Raw genomic sequence first — 21852 nt, 5'->3', positions numbered from 1 at the left:
CTTTATTTACATAAGGCAAATGGGGTTTTATTGAGTGCTTATTTTTAATTTGCTTTTTAAAAAATAATGTGGGATTATTTATTCCACATTTTACAGAAAATATTCAGGACAGTGTCATATAAAGTGAGTTAAAACAGGTTTATTAGTCCACTAGCTTATTGGACAGTTGTAACCAGACCAACAAGTTTGAAATATCAAGATTGCAGCTCAAACCCTCGGAGCTCATACACTGCATTTGGTGGAGCAAGATGTTTTCCAGTAGTCCTCCCCCCCCCCCCCCCCCCCCGGGTTTATCCTACTGTTTTTTAGTGGGCACCGTATCTTTGCATTGTATGCTTTTTTACCTGAATGATTTCTTTCTCTGTACACTCATGTAAATATAATTATTGTGTAGTTCAAAAGCAATTATGAGCATCTTTCCTTAGTGTTAGATAATCTAAAACTACTGCAGATCGATACTGATTAGTTCTTATGTCCGATAATATTGCATGGTAACTCTATAGTAATGATGTAAAGTGAAAGCGCTGGTTCACTGCTGTCCACCAGGCACCCAGCAGAGTCACACCATAATAAATATCATGGTGTTGTTTCTGGCGTCAAAGAAAGGAATAAATATGTATCATAACTGTGATGCGTATCTCATTATTGGTATCACTGTCACAAGACAATGCAGCAATTTATTGACGTAAAATACATGACACTACACAATCCGATGGTTCATTCATGGTGCTATAATGTTATTATTCTATTCAGGTTGTAAATATTTTGCTCATACACTCATCGGGAGCTCCGCTTTCAGGCACTGCTTTACTATCTATATTATTACAGTCAATTCTAATAAGAGAAGCAATTTGGCACTGGGGCGGCACGGTGGTGTAGTGGTTAGCGCTGTCGCCTCACAGCAAGAAGGTCCGGGTTCGAGCCCCGTGGCCGGCGAGGGCCTTTCTGTGCAGAGTTTGCATGTTCTCCCCATGTCCACGTGGGTTTCCTCCGGGTGCTCCGGTTTCCCCCACAGTCCAAAGACATGCAGGTTAGGTTAACTGGTGACTCTAAATTGACTGCAGGTGTGAATGTGAGTATGAATGGTTGTCTGTGTCTATGTGTCAGCCCTGTGATGACCTGGCGACTTGTCCAGGGTGTACCCCGCCTTTCGCCCGTAGTCAGCTGGGATAGGCTCCAGCTTGCCTGCGACCCTGTAGAACAGGATAAAGCGGCTAGAGATAATGAGATGAGATAATGAGATGAATTTGGCACTGCAGGCTCATTGGGTCAAGTGTTATGTTGTTCAATCAAATATTCGCAAGTTGTTTATTCACAATTGAGCACATTTCAAACTTTGAAAACTTTACAAATCAAGCAATTCAAAAGCTTTCAAACATCTGTATATAAGCTGGTAGGTTTGTGTTAAATATAACCCATTTTGACATTTAAAAGTAGTGAAACAAATGTTAGTACAGGTGCTACACATTTTTGTATGTAGGTTTTGTTCTGGCTCAATTTTGACCCACAGGTATTGAATAAATTACAGCGGCTCTTGAAACAGTGAAACTGTAAACCTGTGAGTTGGAATATACCTACATTGTTTGGAGCTCCAAAAGTGTTCCCATGGGAAAACAGGCACTTGCCATGCCCTAATATATTTTACTTGATAGAAATGTGGGTAAACTCATGTAAGTGTTTCCAAGCACTTCATTCCATGAGGAGCTGGTTTGGGTTTATGTCTATAGAAGTATAAGTCCTGCTTGAATTCTCGATAATTTAAATCACAGCTTTGCTGCAACGATGAAATGTTTTGGTTTTCTCAGCATCACTGTAGGAGAGCTGACTGAAATGGGGAGGAAGCATTCATTACCGTACAATATTCAGGAGATCAGGAGGACAAAGAAGAAGAAGAAGAAGAAGAGCAGAATGTGGAGCAAAACTGATCATAATTCTTCAGATTCAGATGAAAAGATTCCTGAGCAGGATGATCAGAGAGCAAGGAGAAGCATTTATATCCATATGTTGAAAAACAATATATCTGAGGGCAGTGAGGATAGCAAAGGAAATGTCATTGACACCAGTGCCCACATGACTTTCTCATTTGTCTGATATTTTATCAACTTTGCAGCTTTTCATTCCACCAGCCAAAGAAATGTCACTGAAACTACAAATATGGAAGGAATGCACAGGAAGCCCTCATTGGTCTTCTAATAGAGATCCAAGAGTGAAGCTGTTTCTAGTCTCTAGCAAGCTGAAACTGAATGATCCATTCCCCCATGTCCTTGAAAATGTTTAGAACACTATCAGCAATGATCAGATTTGACAACCATGAGTCCGAACCTGCAAGGCGAGTCAGGGATCAGGGATGTCTTGGACAAAAGGGTGGAGCACTTGCCTCAGATGTACAACCCTTGTCTTGTGATCACTGTAAATGAGGCACTTGTCCCAGTCATAGATTAGTGTACTTATTATTTTACTTTTGTTATTCTATACTATGTGCGAGGTTTTGATTGGACAGTTCGGAAAATTGATTTAAAAGAAAAAAATTTCTGTTTTTTCATGTCTAGAGGCAAACCTGGAAAATACTTATTCTCTTTGTGTTGGATTAAAGGTAGACTGCCTTTCAGATTTTTCAAGTGTAGATCATAAAAAGAATTTTCCCAGACACCCAATTATTTTTGTTTAGTGGACTGAAAACTACTGAATTCAAATCAGGCTTCCAATTTTATTAGTTTTTTTTTAAAATAGAACAATTAATGAATTTAAGGCCACATGGCCCTAAATTCTCCACTATTTTTTCCTGCTTCACCATGACCCAATTCTAGATATTACGTCATGCATGACGTGGTGGGCTTTCCCCGTTCGCACAAGGCATTGTGGGATACAAATTTGAAACAAGAGAGAAGAATGGAGGACATGAGTGTGCGAATGAAACATGAAAGACTGACTACAGTAATGGAAAGTGAGAAGAAAATAAGTTATGTTGCAAAGGAAAGGAAACGCAAGACCAAACTAATAAATATCGGTGGTCAGCGAGCACCTTGGTATGATCAGCTGTTCGTTTAGTGACAGAATGATGTAACTGTCAGTGCACGGTCAAGATAAACCTGTAGATGGCAGTAATGCAACACTGTGGATGCCAGCTGCTTTAAAATCCAAAAGAAGAAGAAGAAAGTAAACCTGCGCATGCGCACATGGACTTCCTCTGTCTGCTTGACTTCGAGAAGTGAGCGATTTCATGTACATTATTTGCTCGGGAATTCCCTCAAATTAAATAACTTCCCAGCCACAGAATGGCCAGGTGTTTTGTGAGATATTACAGAAATAAACATATATCACAATGACCAAATTTCAAAGGGAACTAAATTTCACTGATTTTATGAAATCGAAAGGCCGTCTAGCTTTAAGGTATTTTGGGAGAGTTTGTGTCTTCTTTTCTCAACAAGGAAAAGAGGAAAATAATGAGTAATGCAAAATGTAAAAAAGTAAAAAGTATATATATATCCTGAACTTTATAAATGATTTGGAATTTTCATAAATGTTTAGTGCTCCAAAGTGAGCAATTGCTCTGTTCTTTTGAAATATAACACTCAGTTTAAAAGAAAAAAAAACTACATTTAAAACATGCTAATATATTAGTAAAAGAAAATCAGTCCTTATACATTCTGCTGGTCCTTTTCAGGGATGCTATCTAGTCTTGTAATGGGTATATTAAGCATATACTGAGTAAACTGGTCATTACAAGTCATGATACATAAATAGCACAGTTTAAAAAACACTGCTGGATATACGTGCGTATGGCCTCGACTACACCACTGGCCCTTTTTCATTCAAAGAATAACTAAGGAGAGGAGACACACCGAATTCCCAGCATTTGATCCTTATGACTCAGCAGTGGAATTGGGAGGTCAGGTCAGATGTGAATGAGCTTTCAGAAGTCTCATCTTGGCCTGTAGCGGCCGGTCTCCTGACCTCGCCTGCTGGCTAGACAATAGGGAGGATGGTCACAATGTGAGCCTGGTTTTTAAATGGAGGCACAGCACTGAAAAGAAACTGCCGACTGAATGGTGTCTCATCCTGTGGTGGTGAGGACTCATAGGGGTCAAGGTTCACCTACATCTGACAGAGACGTGTGGGAAAAGCCAGGCAGGATGCCCACACATCTTGCCCGCTGCCCCTCACCCAAGTAGATCTAATCCTAAGAGCGAAAAACAAGTGGTCCTGTGTTACAAAGGGTGGGGACATTGTTTGCAAGGGGGAAGACCTACGAAAAGGACAAAGAGTGACAAAGACATTGGAGTAACTTCACATATCATGCTTTCAGTTGTCAAAAAGGCAATCAATACATACTGGCTGAATGTGCTACAACTCCTGAAAGGGGCATAATAGGTTCAATTTAGGGCAAACGTATTTCTCATTTGGTTTCTTAATCGATCTGAAGTGGTGATCTTAGTGGTGGGAAAAGCGTTGCACTCCCAGATTGTCTTGTCTGTCATATGTTTGTCTTATTAACTAGGCAACATTAACATGTCATGTGCCTGAACTTAGGACTACATAACATTATAACCCTGTGTTGGTGGAGATCATGTTGAGCCATGCGCCAGCCAGTGAAAGAAAGGCCTAAACCTGTAACCTTGCATCCCAGTCTCTTCATGTGATAACTGAAAAACACAAGAGCCAAGGGCTTTCCGGGTTCACCCATCTTACAATGGAACTTCTCCCGCCACTTCCCTTTTGAAGTCCTTCCAAAGAGGAATGTGATAGCCAGACAAAGCCCAGATCCATCAAACCACATGCAAAATGCATGTTCTCTCAACCAGACAGGCTAGGGATCATGGCATGCTCAAGCAAGGTCTGCCTGTCCTCCATGGGTGTAGAGGTGATGCTTACAAAATAGACAACCCCATACTTCTGGATTTATTTATCAAACGTCTCTGATGTAAGCTAAGTTTTTTGATCTGTTTTCACATGCTTAGGAAGATGTGCATATTGACAATGACCAGTGTTTCTTACTCATTGCACATTTTTCTAATAAATATGGTTTCGTTTCTGTACATAGACAGTCATAAATTAATGTGCTATCTGAGAAAAGAAAGAAAATAAAAAATATTATGTCTATGTCTGTGCGACTGTGTACATACACATTTTGAAAATGGTTTTCTAAAATAAATAGCGCTTATTAGCTCATCCGGCCAACAGGTGATGAGCTTATTCCATCACGTGTTGTCCGTCGTCTGTCCAGCGTTGTCCACACTTCACGAAAATCACTTCTTCTCTCTCAATTGTTCACCGATTTTTATTCTTTTTGGCAGGAAGGTAGGTCTGCCTGGAGTGCATATGGCATCTACCCAAATTTGCATAATTGCAATTACTAATGAAGATATGGAGTAATTAAATCCTAACGAGCAGTTTCCACACAAATCCCTTCTTCTCCCTCAGTTCTTCACCGATTTTGATTCTTTCTGGCATGAAGGTAGGGGCATCTAGGGTGCATAGAACTTCTACCCAGATTTGCTTAATTACAATTATTAATGAAGTTAGGGACTAATTAAGCCTTAATGAGCAGTTCAACAAAAAGATCGTTTCTTCTCGGTCAATTCCTCGCCATTTTGGATTCTTTCTGACAAATAGGTCGGTATTCCTAGGGTGTATATAGCTTCTATATATAGCTTGTATATAATATATATAGCTTGCAACATTTATTGCGCAAAGTGGCCCACTTTAGATTGTTCCTTCTGGACTAGATGGAGCTGGAGTGAGCTATGCCGTCATCGACGGTCTCGTTTTTTTTGTTGTTGTTTGTTTGTTTATTTGTTTTTTCATTCTCATCTCAATATCTCTAGCCGCTTTATCCTGTTCTACAGGGTCGCAGGCAAGCTGGAGCCTATCTCAGCTGACTACGGGTGAAAGGCGGGGTACACCCTGGACAAGTCGCCAGGTCATCACAGGGCTGACACATAGACACAGACAACCATTCACACTCACATTCACACCTACGGTCAATTTAGAGTCACCAGTTAACCTAACCTGCATGTCTTTGGACTGTGGGGGAAACCGGAGCACCCGGAGGAAACCCACGCGGACACGGGGAGAACATGCAAACTCCACACAGAAAGGCCCTCGCCGGCCACGGGGCTCGAACCCGGACCTTCTTGCTGTGAGGCGACAGCGCTAACCACTACACCACCGTGCCGCCCCTATTTGTTTTTTGTCATAGGAAAATTAAAAAAAACAACATGGTGGTGTGATGTCATTTGATGCAACATGGAGTTCCTCTTAACACCCCAAAGTTGTTAAATTTCCATAACAGCATGTCCTAAAGTGTTTCATTCCTTTTATACCACAGCAATTTGTCAGTGCTAACATATTTTATTCATTAAAGAATGACACATTGCACCTTTTATTCATTTATAATTACAGTATTTGCACTGTTGTGGAAAATCCACAAGGCAGGCATGTTTCTGTTATCACTTATGTTATAGCAGCTATTAACAGTCTTTCCCTCCATAGTCTATCATTTTTTCTATACAGTGCTTTCATTTAAAGTCCAAAACCTTGTTAAAATATTTAAATCACATAAACTGTTTGATGTTGTGATCTTTCTCTATCATGTTTCAGGTTGTTATAATGGTAAGAACTGAAAAGATACACATAAAATACTCTGAATGTCACCGAGTTAAACGAACATTTAGTAATAAAGCACTTGGCTAAACCAATATGTAGTAAATGTTATTGAATACGAGAATTCACTCTTGAGTCTTGGTTAGCCACAGGCAATCTATTTCCACAAAATGAGCTGTTGGAAGCATACTTTAGGACACATACTTGACTCAGAACCAGTACAAGTACTTTTCCATTGCTGGTAGCTTTATTTGCGGTAAAAAAAAATAAAAATTTAAAAATTTAAAAAACCTATGAAAAGTTCATACATAGAAAAAAAGAGTTTGGGTGAAAGTGATCAAATTTGAAAAGTCTGGTATTGTTCAACTGCTATAGATCAAAATCTGATGAAAATATAATTCTCATCAAAATAAAGGGCATCAAAAATGACAGTATATTTCAGTGTAAGCATATTCCAAGCTCAGAGTACCTGGATTAAACTTGGCACACAGCTCATGATGCTAAATATAAAAAAGAAATTTCTTAAATGTGACAGAATTATGCATTAAATCTGGATTTGGACATTCAGTGAGTCTTATTTACAGATCAGTTTCTGAGAAAGTAGCATTGCACATCATTTTAGTGACTAACTAATAGCATGATTAACATGATTGACTGGATTAAATCATTCTTTATTTCCTGAATTCCCATTGGCTGGTAAGTTCCGCATGAAGGAGTATTTCGTTATTCAGCAATGACCTCATTGGAAAATGGCTGCCAAAAGACCTTTTTGGAAAATATCTTAATTACAGAAAAAGACTCACTTGGCCATGGGCTCATCTTAGTGCATGGCTCAGTGTAGGCTCACATTGTATGGTACTCCTCTACAGCACACTGACATCTGTTGAATTACTTGATGGAATTTGGCAGCATGCTAGAGAGAGAGCTCTGAAACACTGACTGGCTAACACCGGCTAAATAATGTCAATTCAGCCTTCATAATGACCTTCATGCTCTTCACTGTTTTCAAGGCAATACGGTGTGCATAAAACAAAAAGTTTGGTCAGTTATACTGTTAAAACTGAAATCCCAAGCTCAGTATTTATGAAGCACCAAAGCTGTCCAACTGCTTGTCCCAAAGCACCACAAGACAATCAGTGCACTTTACTTCCATGACAACATGGAGAAGATTAAACAAAAGTATTTATTGTACTATATATGTTTAAAAAAACTCAGTTTCAATCTTCCAGTAATTAGTGTAAAAGCTTAACCATGGCTACTCGAATACTTTGAACATGCACATAACATAGAAAAGACTCCGAAAGATAGCCACAAACATGTGCATGCTCTCTCACACACACACAGACACACACACACACACACATAGTGCAAGTAAGTTTGGTTATTGTTTGAGTGCGAGGGACTCCATCTGTCAGTGCACGGAAGAACAGTCATCAGTCAGCTCCACACACATGGGCCCCAGTTGCAGGCAAACATTCGCTCTGAGCAATACCCAATACGGTACTTGACAAATTTATTGGTGCCATGTCAGTCATTAATCAGAACAGAAAACGTGGATTTTGTCCATATTTTCCTTTGGTGAGCTGCTCCAGTAACTTACATAAAGTACTTTAAGTGATTTACTTTACTATAGATACGTGATTTACTTAACTCTGAAGTAGGTGGCTTTAGTTAGGCTTAGCAACTTCTTTATGCGCCATGTTATTAGCAACTCCTGCCTTCTGCTTATTCGTGCAGTTAGCCAATCAGCCAATCATGTGGCAGCAGTGCATTGTATAAATTCATGCAGATACAGATCAAGCGTGTCAGTCAATGATCACATCAAACATCAGAATGAGGACCTCACTGACTTTACCCGTGGCATGGTTGTTGATGCCAGATGGCTGGTTTGAGTATTTCAGAAACTTGATCTGGGATTTTCATGTCTGTAGAATTTAAATATGGCAATTTGGCGTGAAAAACAAAAAACATCCAATGATCAGCAGTTCTGATCAGAGAGGTCAGAGGAGAATGGTCAAACTGGTTTGAGATGAAAGGAAGTCTATAGTAACTCAAAAAAAAAACTGCACACACTTTTTACAACTGTGGTAAGCAGAAAAGGATCACAGATCACACAATACATCGAACCGTGAGGCACAACAGCAGAAGACCACATTAGGTTCCACTCCTCTCAGCCAAGAACAAGAATCTGAGGTTACAGTGAGCACAGACTCACCAAAACTGGACAGCTGAAGACTGAAAAAACACCAGGTGACAGACTAGTGAGTATATACACAGAGAAGAAGAAGAAGACAATACATAATGATGAGCAAATATGAGATATATTACATTGCAGTTATATAAAGTTGTACTGTAAGTATCACCAATGATCTCCTTTGGTTTACTCATCAGTGCAAGAAAAAAAAAAAAACTTTGTAGACTTGCCATGTTTTGGGCTGAGTACCTGGCCCATTCCTACAGGTGGGAGGGATGTGTTAAAGTCAGTGAGGTGAACTAACGTCACAGCTGACAATGACATACAATGTGCCAGACGGCTACCAGAACTTTCAACGCTTTTTTAAATTGTGGTGGAGGATGAGTAATTGTTATCGCCACCTCATGCTCGAAAGTTCAGAATGTGCCAAGCTGGAACAGGGCATTCATTAACAATCAGCATATGAATCAACAAGCCGTCTTTGGAGTAAATTAAGCAATTAAGCATATCGGCTGTCCGCCTTGCAGACGTAGTGAGATCACACGGAAGAAACAACGTACAATGGGAAAGGTCATGCTGCATACTAATAACCTCAGATGTGTGTGTGTGTGTGTGTGTGTGTGTGTGTGTGTGTGTGTGTGCATATTTTTATATATTTTTGGGGACCTGCTAAATGCTGTAAATGGAAATCAATAAGCAATTTAAATGGAATAATCCAGAATAATCTGGATTATCTGTAGAATAATCCAGATATAAACTTACAGCAATTGATGCAAATTTTATGATTTGAAATTGACCATTGAAGTTTCTTATGTGTAAATGTACACACAGGAGCATGAGTAGGATACGAACCAAATTTCTGGTGTAAATGCTCCAACAAATGATTTACAAATAAATCCATTCCTCATCTCATCTCATCTCATCTCATCTCATCTCATCTCATTATCTCTAGCCGCTTTATCCTGTTCTACAGGGTCGCAGGCAAGCTGGAGCCTATCCCAGCTGACTACGGGCGAAAGGTGGGGTACACCCTGGACAAGTCGCCAGGTCATCACAGGGCTGACACATAGGCCAAGTTTACATTAGACCGTATCTGTCTCGTTTTCTTCGCGGATGCACTGTCCGTTTACATTAAAACGCCTGGAAACGCCGGGAAACGGGAATCCGCCAGCGTCCACGTATTCAATTTAGATCGTGTCTGGTCCGGTGCTGTGTAAACATTGAGAATACGCGGATACGCGGATACGCTGTGCTGAGCTCTAGCTGGCGTCGTCATTGGACAACGTCACTGTGACATCCACCTTCCTGATTCGCTGGCGTTGGTCATGTGACGCGACTGCTGAAAAACGGCGCGGACTTCCGCCTTGTATCACCTTTCATTAAAGAGTATAAAAGTATGAAAATACTGCAAATACTGATGCAAATACTGCCCATTGTGTAGTTATGATTGTCTTTAGGCTTGCCATCCTTCCACTTGCAAGTGGTAAGTGATATGCGCTGGGATCACACACACAGCGGCTCAGTCCCGAATCACTGCTCGTGCACTCCACTCGCGCGCTCTGTGAGCTGCGCAGGGCCGGAGTGCGCACCCTCCAGAGGGCACTCGCTGTTCAGGGCGGAGTGATTTGGAGCGCAGGATGCCTGCGGAGCCGAGCGTATCCGTGTATTGGTGTTGCTGTGTGCACGCGAATCGAGTATTGGCGTTACTGTGTGCACACTAATCGTTTTAAAAACGTTAATCTGATGATCTGCTGATACAGTCTAATGTAAACCCCACCATAGACACAGACAACCATTTACACTCACACCTACGGTCAATTTAGAGTCATCAGTTAACCTAGTCTGCATGTTTTTGGACTGTGGGGGAAACCGGAGCACCCGGAGGAAACCCACATGGACACGGGGAGAACATGCAAACTCCGCACAGAAAGGCCCTCGCCGGCCACGGGGCTCGAACCCAGGACCTTCTTGCTGTGAGGCGACAGCGCTAACCACTACACCACCGTGCCGCCCTAAATCCATTCCTATCCAGTTTAATAAATGAAGCCCTTTGTTTGGACCCTATTTTAATCACATTTGGCAGAAGATGGTCTTCAAGGTAAGCTGCTTTGAGAAGGAGTACAGCAATAAGACGGTATACAATCCAACCACACAGCTGAGGATAATGGGCCTTGCTCAAGATCCCAATGGTGGCTGTTTGCCAATTTTGGGATTTGAACTCACTTTTGAGCACTAGTTCAGAGTCTTAACCACTGAACCACCACTGGCTCAAATGGCTATTAATCATAATTAAAAAGAGTGAAACAATTATATATGTTTAGAAAACAATTACACATGTTGGGGGGAAGAGCTGGGAGAAGTAGTGATTCAGTGGTTAAGGCACTGGGATACTAATCACAAGCTTGTGAGTTCAAATCCCAGCACCATTAAGCTGACACTCTTGGGCCTTTAACCAAGATGCTTACTGTATGTCTCAATTATAAGCTACTTTGGATATCATCCAAATGAGAATAAGTAACCACTATACTGTATATTCTTCACTGTCTGCATTAAAGAAGGCTGAATTTAATTGAAAATTAGACAGAAATTGAGCTTTGTCTCAATACAGTACTATTTTTTAACAAAAAAAAAAAGAGGTGCTGAGACTGGAGAGGAAATCCTTTCAGGGTTGGAAAACAACCTAAGATTCATGTGGGGGCCATTAAAGCCACTTGCAACAATCTCACTCAAAATATGCAAAAAAAAAAGGGCCTCTTTACAGATGAGAAAATGATAACCTGTAATAGCAGAGGCCACAAAACGAATGCATATGATTGAGCTACATCCAGTTTCAGAAAGGTCTTTTCCCTTGGCTGCATATTAAGGTGTTAGGAGCTGGTAACTCAGGATTTAACACCTGTTGTATAAGAAATAAAACAGAATGTTATTTCTGTTTATAAATGTCTCCAGTCTTTTTGGTAAGAGAATATTCAAGCAGGTCAAGTGATATTTTTCGTACCTAAACAAAAAAAAGGGACAATTTCTATGAAATGTTTATTTTTAATAACTCATTTTTACCCTAATGCATCTATAAAAGGAGGTAAAGCCTAGTAATGTTCTATATTTAACAGTTATTCCACGAAATCGGGTCGTACATGAGCTGATAGTTGATGAGGCACATAGCGCCGAGTTGGCTATAAGCCATGTACGACAAGATTGAGTGGAATAACTGTTTTATTCTATCCACATTCACTGGATTTTGAGAAACAGAGCATTTTTATTTGTATTTTTTGCAAATTCGATAAATAAAAACTTTATACAAAACATCCGACCAAATAATTTCCGCTTAGAATATAAACAAACCAGTGAAATGACACTAATAATTTGTGAAAAATGCTATAATAATAATAATAATAATAATAATAATAATAATTGGGCGGCACGGTGGTGTAGTGGTTAGCACTGTCGCCTCACAGCAAGAAGGTCCTGGGTTCGAGCCCCGGGGCCGGCGAGGGCCTTTCTGTGCGGAGTTTGCATGTTCTCCCCGTGTCCGCGTGGGTTTCCTCCGGGTGCTCCGGTTTCCCCCACAGTCCAAAGACATGCAGGTTAGGTTAACTGGTGACTCTAAATTGACCGTAGGTGTGAATGTGAGTGTGAATGGTTGTCTGTGTCTATGTGTCAGCCCTGTGATGACCTGGCGACTTGTCCAGGGTGTACCCCGCCTTTCGCCCGTAGTCAGCTGGGATAGGCTCCAGCTTGCCTGCGACCCTGTAGAAGGATAAAGCGGCTAGAGATAATGTGATGTGGTGTGATAATAATAATTATTGAAAAAAATTAACCAATACCTTCTTACCATGAAATAGTTTCATTCCATATTTTGTGGTTTTTTTTATTTTTGGGGTTTTGTTTTTGAGTAGAGTTTTTATTTCGTCCTCTGTTGGTTCAGCAACACGCTCCGCCATGATGTTCTTCTTCTTTTGGGTTTTTTGGTCATTGGCAAACAACTTAAAGGTGCATTACCGCCACCAACTGGGCTGGAGTGTGGAACAGGATATATTGGGGGAAAAAATAACTATATTCTTTTAACTATTTCTGTTTCTTTTAAATACTTGGTAACAAAGTGATATATCTGACTTTATGCGCTCTGCCATTTAATTTTTCTATACTCACGGTACGGTATACGAGCTGATAGCCTAGTAGTAAGAGTAGCCAGTCAGAGTGGATTGCTCATATCCAGTGAGTGTGGATAGAATAAAAATGATTATACCATGTTCAAAATAATGTATACATTAATATATCTAATATAATAACAAAACCTCTGGATTTTTTTTTACCAGAATTGTAATTCCATTTGATTACAAATGCATTATGGATGGAGGAAATCCAAGATAGTTTCTTGCTAAGAATCTTTACCTAAGTATAAGTGAAATATGATGAGAATAGAAGCAGCAATGCTTCTCCAAGATCAGCCACAAATGAGATGTTTTTCTTCAAAACATTTTCACAACTTTCCACTCTCTTCAGACATGTTCAGGCTGATTTAATTGCAGGATCATATTAAAATAGCTTAGAATAATAAAAATGTGAGAAAGGGACAGAGACTGACAAATCTGATACTCCACCTAAGTGCAGTGGGTTGCAGTAACCCACCCTGATACAATGCCATTGGAAGATGTGTGTGGGAATAGATATCTGAATGATTTTTGGAGTCTAACCATAAATGCTTCAGGGCAGTACATTTTCAGATCAGATTTGATTGCTGTTATGTTCCATGGGGCCTAAATTACAAACAATCATAACATCCAGATCCAAATACTAGGATATCTAAAGTTCGCTAGATGTCATCGAAAGGAAACTCAATTTTTGAAGACTGTCTTTAACAAAGCTTTTTGTTTGGATTAGGAGAAAGTTGGATTTGAAAATAAAAATAATATTTCATTATAATGTTGTTTTAAGAAAAGATAGTATGATCCAGTTAACTGTGTCAGAGTTATTTGTAATGATACTCTTGGTGCCGCACAAAAACCTGGACATAAATTCAATGCATGTGAAGTTCTTTATCCTAAAATAACACATATAGACACCAAAATAAGTCTACCCAGTCAATACCGCTAATTATTATTTACAAGGGCCATACTCTGAATTCCTTTGTGAATTTGCAGATTTCGTCTCAAACCTGGGGCGGCACGGTGGTGTAGTGGCAAGCACTGTTGCCTCACAAGTGATGTTGTTCTTAAACCGTTTGACTATTTGCCCATGCAGTTTTTCACAAAGTGGTGAACCTTGACGGACATGAAAGTGGCAGGTGTGGTAGAGAAGGATGCAGAAGACAGACAGCAATGGAGACGAAAGATCCGCTGTGGTGACCCCTAATTGGGAGCAGCCAAAAGAAGAAGAAGGTGAACCTTGACCCATCCTTGCTTGTGAATATCTGAGCCTTTCCAATTAGTAATTGACCCATTTATGTTCCAAACAGGGGCGGCACGGTGGTGTAGTGATTAGCACTGTCACCTCACAGCAAGAAGGTCCTGGGTTCAAGCCCAGCAGCCAATGAGGGCCTTTCTGTGTGGAGTTTGCATGTTCTCCCCATGTCTGTATGGGTTTACTCAGGGTGCTCCGGTTTCCCCCACAGTCCAAAGACATGCAGGTTAGGCTAACTGGTGGCTCTAAATTGACCGTAGGTGTGAATGTGAGTGTGAATGGTTGTTTGTCTCTATGTGTCAGCCCTGCGATGACCTGGCGACTTGTCCAGGGTGTACCCCGCCTCTCGCCTATAGTCAGCTGGGATAGGCTCCAGCTTGCCTGCAACCCTGTAGAACAGGATAAAGTGGCTAGAGATAATGGATGGATGTTCCAAACAGGTGTTTTTTGAGCATTCCACAAATTTCTCAGTCTTTTGTTGCCCCTTCCCCAACTTTTTTGGAAGGCGTTGGAAGCATCAAATTCAGAAAAAATGTAATAACAAACAAACAAAAAACAATAAAATGTATCAGTTTGAACATTAAGTAACGCATCTTTGTATTGTATTATTCAATTGAATATAGGTCAAAAAGGACTCACAAATCATTGCATTCTGGTTTTATTTTCATTTTACACAGCATCCCAACTTTTTCGAAATCAGGGATAAAAATGCAAGTTATTTATAATCACACTATTTGGGATCACCCAGATGAGGATGGGTTCCCTTTTGAGTCTGGTTCCTCTAAAGGTCTCTTCCTCAATGTCGTCTCAGGGAAGTTTTCCTTACCACCATCACCTTCTAGCTTGCTTATTAGGGATAAAATTTATAATTCATATCAGTATGTAAAAATGGCGGCACGGTGGTGTAGTGGTTAGTGCTGTCGCCTCACAGCAAGAAGGTCCTGGGTTCCGGGGCCGGCGAGGGCCTTTCTGTGTGGAGTTTGCATGTTCTCCCCGTATCCGCGTGGGTTTCCTCTGGGTGCTCCGGTTTCCCCCACAGTCCAAAGACATGCAGGTTAGGTTAACTGGTGACTCTAAATTGACTGTAGGTGTGAATGTGAGTGTGAATGGTTGTCTGTGTCTATGTGTCAGCCCTGTGATGACCTGGCGACTTGTCCAGGGTGTACCCCGCCTTTCGCCCGTAGTCAGCTGGGATAGGCTCCAGCTTGCCTGCGACCCTGTAGAACAGGATAAAGCGGCTAGAGATAATGAGATGAGATGAGTATGTAAAAATTTATTTCTTGAATGTATATATTTATGTGAAGCTGCTTTGTGACAAAATGTGCATTGTTAAAAGTGCTACACAAATACAATTGAACGAAATTGAATTATTTTAGTTTCTTCATTCGATTGAAAAAAACCCACTACCAATATTGTTTTCCAATAACATCTAATCCCAAAATGTTTAATTCCTCTCATACCACAGCAATTTGGTAACTGTTACCATTTTTTAATCTATTAATCAATGATTAATTCTTGTCATACTTTTTAACCAGCTATAGTCACATTTAAAGGAGAACTGAAGTCATTTTTAAACTTGCTTTATTTCTTAATTAACGTGTTATTCAATTGCATTTTCGGTTTTAGTAGAATAGAATAGAAGCTTTATTTGTCATTGCATAAAAGAAAAGAATTGCCACTCTTGATCAGTGCTTCAAGACTAACAGGTAGTAAAAAAATAATAAATATGTAAACAGACAGGACTCCATACACTCTCACACACACCCTCTTTCCAGCTCCAAAGACAGCCCCACCTCTCCCACTCAAACAAACACTCCCACCCCAAGCCTATACACTACACCCCTCACACAAAACACTACTCCCTCCTTCCCTCCCAGACAAAACAAGACACTCCCCAGCACCAAAAGTATAGCATCATGACAAAACATAGCAGCACCAGACTATAAAGTGCCTCGTGATAAAGTGCAAGTGCTCAAAGTCAATGTCCAGAGGTACAGTTAATCATGGCGAACGAAGAAGGGGGGGAGGGGGTTGGGCTGGTGGGTGGCTAATGTCTGCAGGGGGATATAGCTCTTGTTAAGTGAACGTATGGCCCTTGGGAAAAAGCTGTTGGACAGTCTTGTAGTGCGGGTGTTTATGGACCTGAACCGCCTGCCGGAGGGAAGCAGGTTGAACAGGTGGTGGGCTGGGTGGGCAGAGTCTTTGAGAATGGACCTGGACCTGGAGAGGCAGCGGGCATCGGCAAGCTCTTCCAGGGAGGGCAGAGGGCAGCCTATGGTCTATTGGGCTGTGCTAATGACCCTCTGCAGAGCCTTCCTGTCTGCTGCCGAGCATCCCGCATACCAAGCTGTGATGCTGTAAGTGAGAATGCTTTCGATGATTGACCGGTGGAAGGACACCAGCAGCCTCTGTTCCAGATGGTTCTTCTTGAGAATTCTCAGGAAGTGCAGTCGCTGCTGGGCCTTCTTGGTTATTGCCTTAGTGTTGGTGGACCAAGTGAGATCTTCAGAGATGTGCACCCCTAGGAATTTAAATGATGGCACCCTTTCAACACAGTCGCCATTAAGGTTTAGTGGGGCATGGGCAGTGCATTTGCGTCTGAAGTCTATGATGATTTCCTTGGTTTTTATTGTGTCGAGAAGTAAGTTGTTTGATGAGCACCAGGTTGCGAGTGACTGCACCTCTGCTCTGTATGCTGTCTCATCGCCCCCTGAAATGAGACCGACCACTGTGGTGTCGTCTGCAAACTTTATGATGAGGTTGGAGGGGTGGGTGGGGGTACAGTCTGATGTGTAGAGAGTGTACAGAAGTGGGCTCAACACACAGCCTTGGGGGGAGCCAGTGCTGACTGTGAGCAGAGGGGAAAGATGCTGTCCGAGTCTCACCTGTTGTGGCCTATTGGAGAGGAAGTCTTTAATCCAAGCGCAGGTGGAGGGGGGAGGCGAAGGTCCAGGAGTTTTTTGATCAGAATGTCTGGGCTTATTGTGTTGAAGGCTGAGCTGAAATCTATGAAGAGTAGTCTTGCATAGTTACCAGGGTGGTCAAGGTGGCTCAGCGTTGCATGGAGAGTGGTGGCGATGGCATCCTCAGTGGAACGGTTTGCCCTGTAGGTGAACTGGTGGGGGTCGAAGGATGGAGGGAGGTAGCCCTTGATGTGCTGGGCAACCAGCTTTTCCAGGCACTTCATTGCCTCAGATGTTAATGCCACTGGCCTAAAGTCGTTCAGGTTTTTGCTGGCGGATGTTTTTGGAACTGGAATGATAGTGGCGGATTTCCAGCAGGATGGGACGATTGCTCGAGACAGGGAGGTGTTGAAGATCCTGGTGAAGACTCCTGTGAGTTGGTCTGCGCACGCCTTAAGTACCTTGCCTGGTACTCCGTCAGGTCCAGCTGCTTTCCATGGATTAACCTCCCTCAACACCCTCCTCACCTGATGTTCCTGGAGGATTAGCGGGGTGTTGGTGAAGGCTTGGGGGGGTGCTGATTGACCATTAGCCTCGAACCGGGCAAAGAAGTTATTTAACTCCTCTGCCATTGAAGCATCGTCGGAGGGGGGTGTGATGTCGTGGCCCTTGTAGTTGGTGATGCATTGCAGTCCATGCCACACTTGACGTGGGTTCTTCTCTGTGATGTATCCCTCTATTTTCCTTTTGTATTCCGCCTTAGCAGCCCTGATGCCCTTCTTCAGGCTAGCTCTGGATGTGCTGTACAGTTCTCTGTCTCCTGACCTGAATGCTGCATTATGGTCCCTGATGAGGTGCCGTACTTCACTCGTCATCCAGGGTTTTTGGTTGGGGAATATCCTGACGTGCTTAGTGATGGTAACCATTTCAATACAGTAAACAATGTATGATAGCACAGTCACTATAAATTCCTCCAAAACCTGGCTTTCAAACAGGTTCTAGTCCATGGTGGCAAAGTAGTCTTGAAGCTGGGAGAGGGCGTCCTCAGGCAAGGTTTTGATCACCCTGGTGGCTGGCTTACTTTTCCTGATATAGGGAGTATAGGCGGGTATAAGGTGCAACGAAAGGTGGTCAGACTGGCCAATGTGAGGGTGTGGCTCTGTTTTATATGCATGCTTAATATTACAGTAAACATGATCAAGGGTGTTGTTTTCTCTAGTGGCACATTGCACATATTGGGTGAATTTAGGGAGAACAGTTTTCAGGCATGCCTGATTAAAATCCCCAGCTATTATGCGTACCCCATCTGGATGGGCCTGCTGTTGTTTGGTAATGCATCCATGGAGATAGCTTAGGGCCAAGTCCACGTTAGCATCTGGAGGGATATACACAACCGTGATGGAGACAACAGTTAGCTCCCTAGGTAACTAAAAAGGGCGGCAGATGACAGTTAATGCCTCAAGATCGGGGGAACAGTATTTATGAGTGGCATGGCTTTGTGAACACCAGTCATTATTGATGTACACGCATAGACCACCTCCTCTTTTCTTACCAGAGTCACTGTTTCTGTCATTCCGGTGAATGACGCGGCCTGCTAACTGCACAGTGTTGTCGGGTATAGCAGGATGTAGCCAGGTCTCAGTCAGTATCAACACACAGCAGTCCCAGACAAAGTTGTCGGTTGCTATCCGTAGCGCCAGGTCATCCATTTTCTGCACGACAGGTCTTCCAGGAAGACGCTGGGGAGCGGTGGTTTGTGAGGATCCTTCTTAAGCCTCTTTATCAGGCCGGCTCGACATCCCCACTTCTGTTTCCTGTCCCGTCTCCGTCGCCACTGCCTGTTGGAGCCGACAACAATCCATGGAGATCCCGGTGTCCTTGATATTTTGGGCGGTATGTTGTTGGCTTGTCGGAAATAGTCCGTAACAGGAATGCTGTTTTGAAAACCGATGCTGATCAGGTTTGCACGGCTATATACACATCGTGCCTGACGGAGCTTGCCATGTAAATGCCATGAAAACCAAACTAAACACATTAAAAAGCACCAAACTAGAGGGCTACAAGCCGCAGCACTCACGTGCGCCGCCATCTGCTTCGATAAACACCTTATATCGTAACCTTATATCGTGACTCGTATTGGCAACTAATTGCAATTAAATATTATACTTATCAGCCTATTCGGTTTTTAGCCATGTTGAATTTAGTTCGTTTGGTCCACGGTAGGCATCGCTTATCCGCGCGATCTTCACAAGACTTGTGCGAGACTTCGAAACGTGAAGTGTCAGCCAGGTGTCAGTGCCGCCATTTTGAAAACTGTTTTCCAAATGAAATATTGCACAAAAGCAAGTTTAAATGATGATTACTGCCTACTTTTTTCAAACTTTCCTAATTGCTATCAAAACAAACACAGCTTCCGGCTTGATTACATCAGCATTCAAAAGAGGGCGCGCGTGTCTTTTGACAACGTTGGCAGAGGTTGGTCACTTTGATTTCCGCTGTACGTTTTACTTCCGTCCTACGATGTCTCGCACAGGTCTCAACGAATCTCGTTTACGGCCATTGCTTTGACATATGGACTGATATATTACATAGCATATTTCACACACTCATAACTTGCTATAGCAGCGACAAAATAGCCATCAAAAATGCGTTCTGATCTTTAATAAAATGAAATAAATAGAATTTTGATAATAAAACATTTGCCTTCAGTTCTCCTTTAATATTGTGTAACATACATGAGAAGAGTTTCTGTTATCACTTATAAGAAAATGCAGCTTGCCATGTGACATGGGGAAGCCATAGCCGAATGGTTAGAGAAGCAGCTTTGGAACTAAAAAGTTTGCTGGTTTGATTCCCTAGACCAGCAGGAATGGCTGAAGTGCCCTTGAGCAAGGCACCTCACCCCAACTGTTCCCCAAGCGACTCTGGATAAGAGCATCTGCTAAATGACTGAATGCATAAATCTTCCATTTTGGAGACTATTCCTGGTCATCAGTTTATACTCAGAAGGATCAGTTATAGCAGCATCAAGTGAATTGTGGCCTAAATATTATCTCTCTAACTGTATCTATTGGGTATTATAAATTCTGGATCAAAAGTGGCCCAAATGTACAACTAAGAAATGTTCTCATTAAAATTGCATTGTGTATGTGTTCTAGTAAACATATTTGCTGTTTGAGTTAATTTGATGACTATTTTATTGGTGGTATGTGGGAGGAATGGGTGTTGTAGGTATGGGAGGGCCCTAGTCCATCACACACTGGGTAACTGTGGGTTTTTGTGTAACACCATTTTACCCACTCAATCACTCCCTGAGTCATATCATTGAACTTAGCTTGCTTGTGACTTCATTTCTTTGACATTAAACATACTTCCTCTTACTGTTCGATTCCTGTTTGCTGTATTATGACTCAGGTTCCACCTGACCATTGTGTACATTTAAATCCAATCTTAAGCCTCTTCTTTACATACACCAAAATGGAGCTTTTACAGATTTAAGGTGTAACGACGAATGCCTGTGATATGAAAACAACTCATAGAACCTGCTGATGTTACTGACAGTAAACAGTAATTAGGAAAATCCTCAAAGGGTGTGGAGGTTTTTTCTCTGATCACATAAGGAACCGAGGTATTTTCATTTACACGTAAGGGCTGTGCTCGACATCACTGAAAGCAACTATTACCATTATCTATTTGCAGCTAGTAAAAAAGTGGAAATCAACAAATTGAAGAACCAAATCAAATGTGAGAAACATCAGGAACAGATGCATATCTTGTTTATACCAATACACAAAAGATTACAAGTTTGTGCAAACACACCACACAAAAGCCCTCCTGATAAAAAGCCTTCACTTTCCAAGAGGATCAACATTGTTTCTCAACTTCCAGGAACATCTGTCTCAATATCCTCACTGTTCAGCCACACACGTACTTCTTTGTTGCTAAAACCAAAAAAAATGAAAAGAAGTCAATAGTGTTTGAACAGTGTTAAGCACACAGCAAGTAAGATTTACTTCAGCAAAGGAGTGGTCCCTGTAGGACCCCAAAGGTCTAGACTTTTCACAGCACCACCAAGAGAGCTTTTTGGTATATCATGCAAGAATATCTCCAACAGGTACACACATGTCCTTCAATAATCTGGAGAATAAAATGGTTACTTTGGTAGATACATGGAATTGGTTTAGTGAAACAGCTCTGAAAAGTTCCTCTAAATATCACCTTTTGTCCAAAGTGAGATTGTATTTGTCTAAGGCACTGCGTGGTGATTCAGGTGCGGGCCCTCAGGCATCTACTTATCCTGCTAAGAGGCCTGTTGCATATAATCTGGTATCTGCCATGAGCCAGGCTTACTGATGATGCCTGTTTACAGACATCTGCTTTGGAAACCGTGTGGAACTGTGTATGTCAGAGGTGGAGCAGCATGAGTTAATGTAAACCATTAATGTACAGTAAGTCAGATTAGGAAAAAAAAGTAATAAAAGTGGACTCAGACTCTGTCTCAGACAGATTACAGGTATTTACGGTTCACAGGCTTTAAAAGTAAGTTGAGTGCAATGGTTGTCATGCTGATATGCTTGGGGTCGAGTAGTTAACACAGCAAGGTGATAAGCCTGTGTTGTGGTATGTAAAATACTACACACGAAGAAGAAGAAGCCTTTATTTGTCACATGTACACTCAAGCACAGTGAAATTCCTCCTTTGCATTTAACCCATCTACAATTCCTTGCAAAAGTATTCATCCCCCTTGATGTT

At 41.7% G+C, this 21852-nt stretch overlaps 1 protein-coding gene across 3 annotated transcripts in view; it reads right to left on the bottom strand.

Annotated features, from left to right (window-relative positions):
- Positions 1 to 21852, bottom strand: part of arl15a (ADP-ribosylation factor-like 15a) — a 152391-nt gene that overhangs the window by 12051 nt on the left and 118488 nt on the right. Inside the window, exon 5 of one of the 3 annotated variants that reach the window (XM_060906669.1) lies at positions 20976 to 21041. The exons of the other annotated variants lie outside the window; for them this stretch is intronic. Coding sequence (XP_060762652.1) covers positions 21009 to 21041 — 33 coding nt within the window. The 3' untranslated portion in view covers positions 20976 to 21008. Of the gene's footprint in view, positions 1 to 20975; positions 21042 to 21852 lie in introns of those variants that run through there. 3 annotated transcript variants of the gene reach the window in all.

The sequence above is a fragment of the Neoarius graeffei genome, chromosome 24, assembly GCF_027579695.1.
Source record: "Neoarius graeffei isolate fNeoGra1 chromosome 24, fNeoGra1.pri, whole genome shotgun sequence".
NCBI lineage: Eukaryota > Metazoa > Chordata > Actinopteri > Siluriformes > Ariidae > Neoarius > Neoarius graeffei.
The sequence above is the reverse complement of the archived record's forward strand: the minus strand, read 5'-3'. Positions and strand labels throughout refer to the sequence as shown.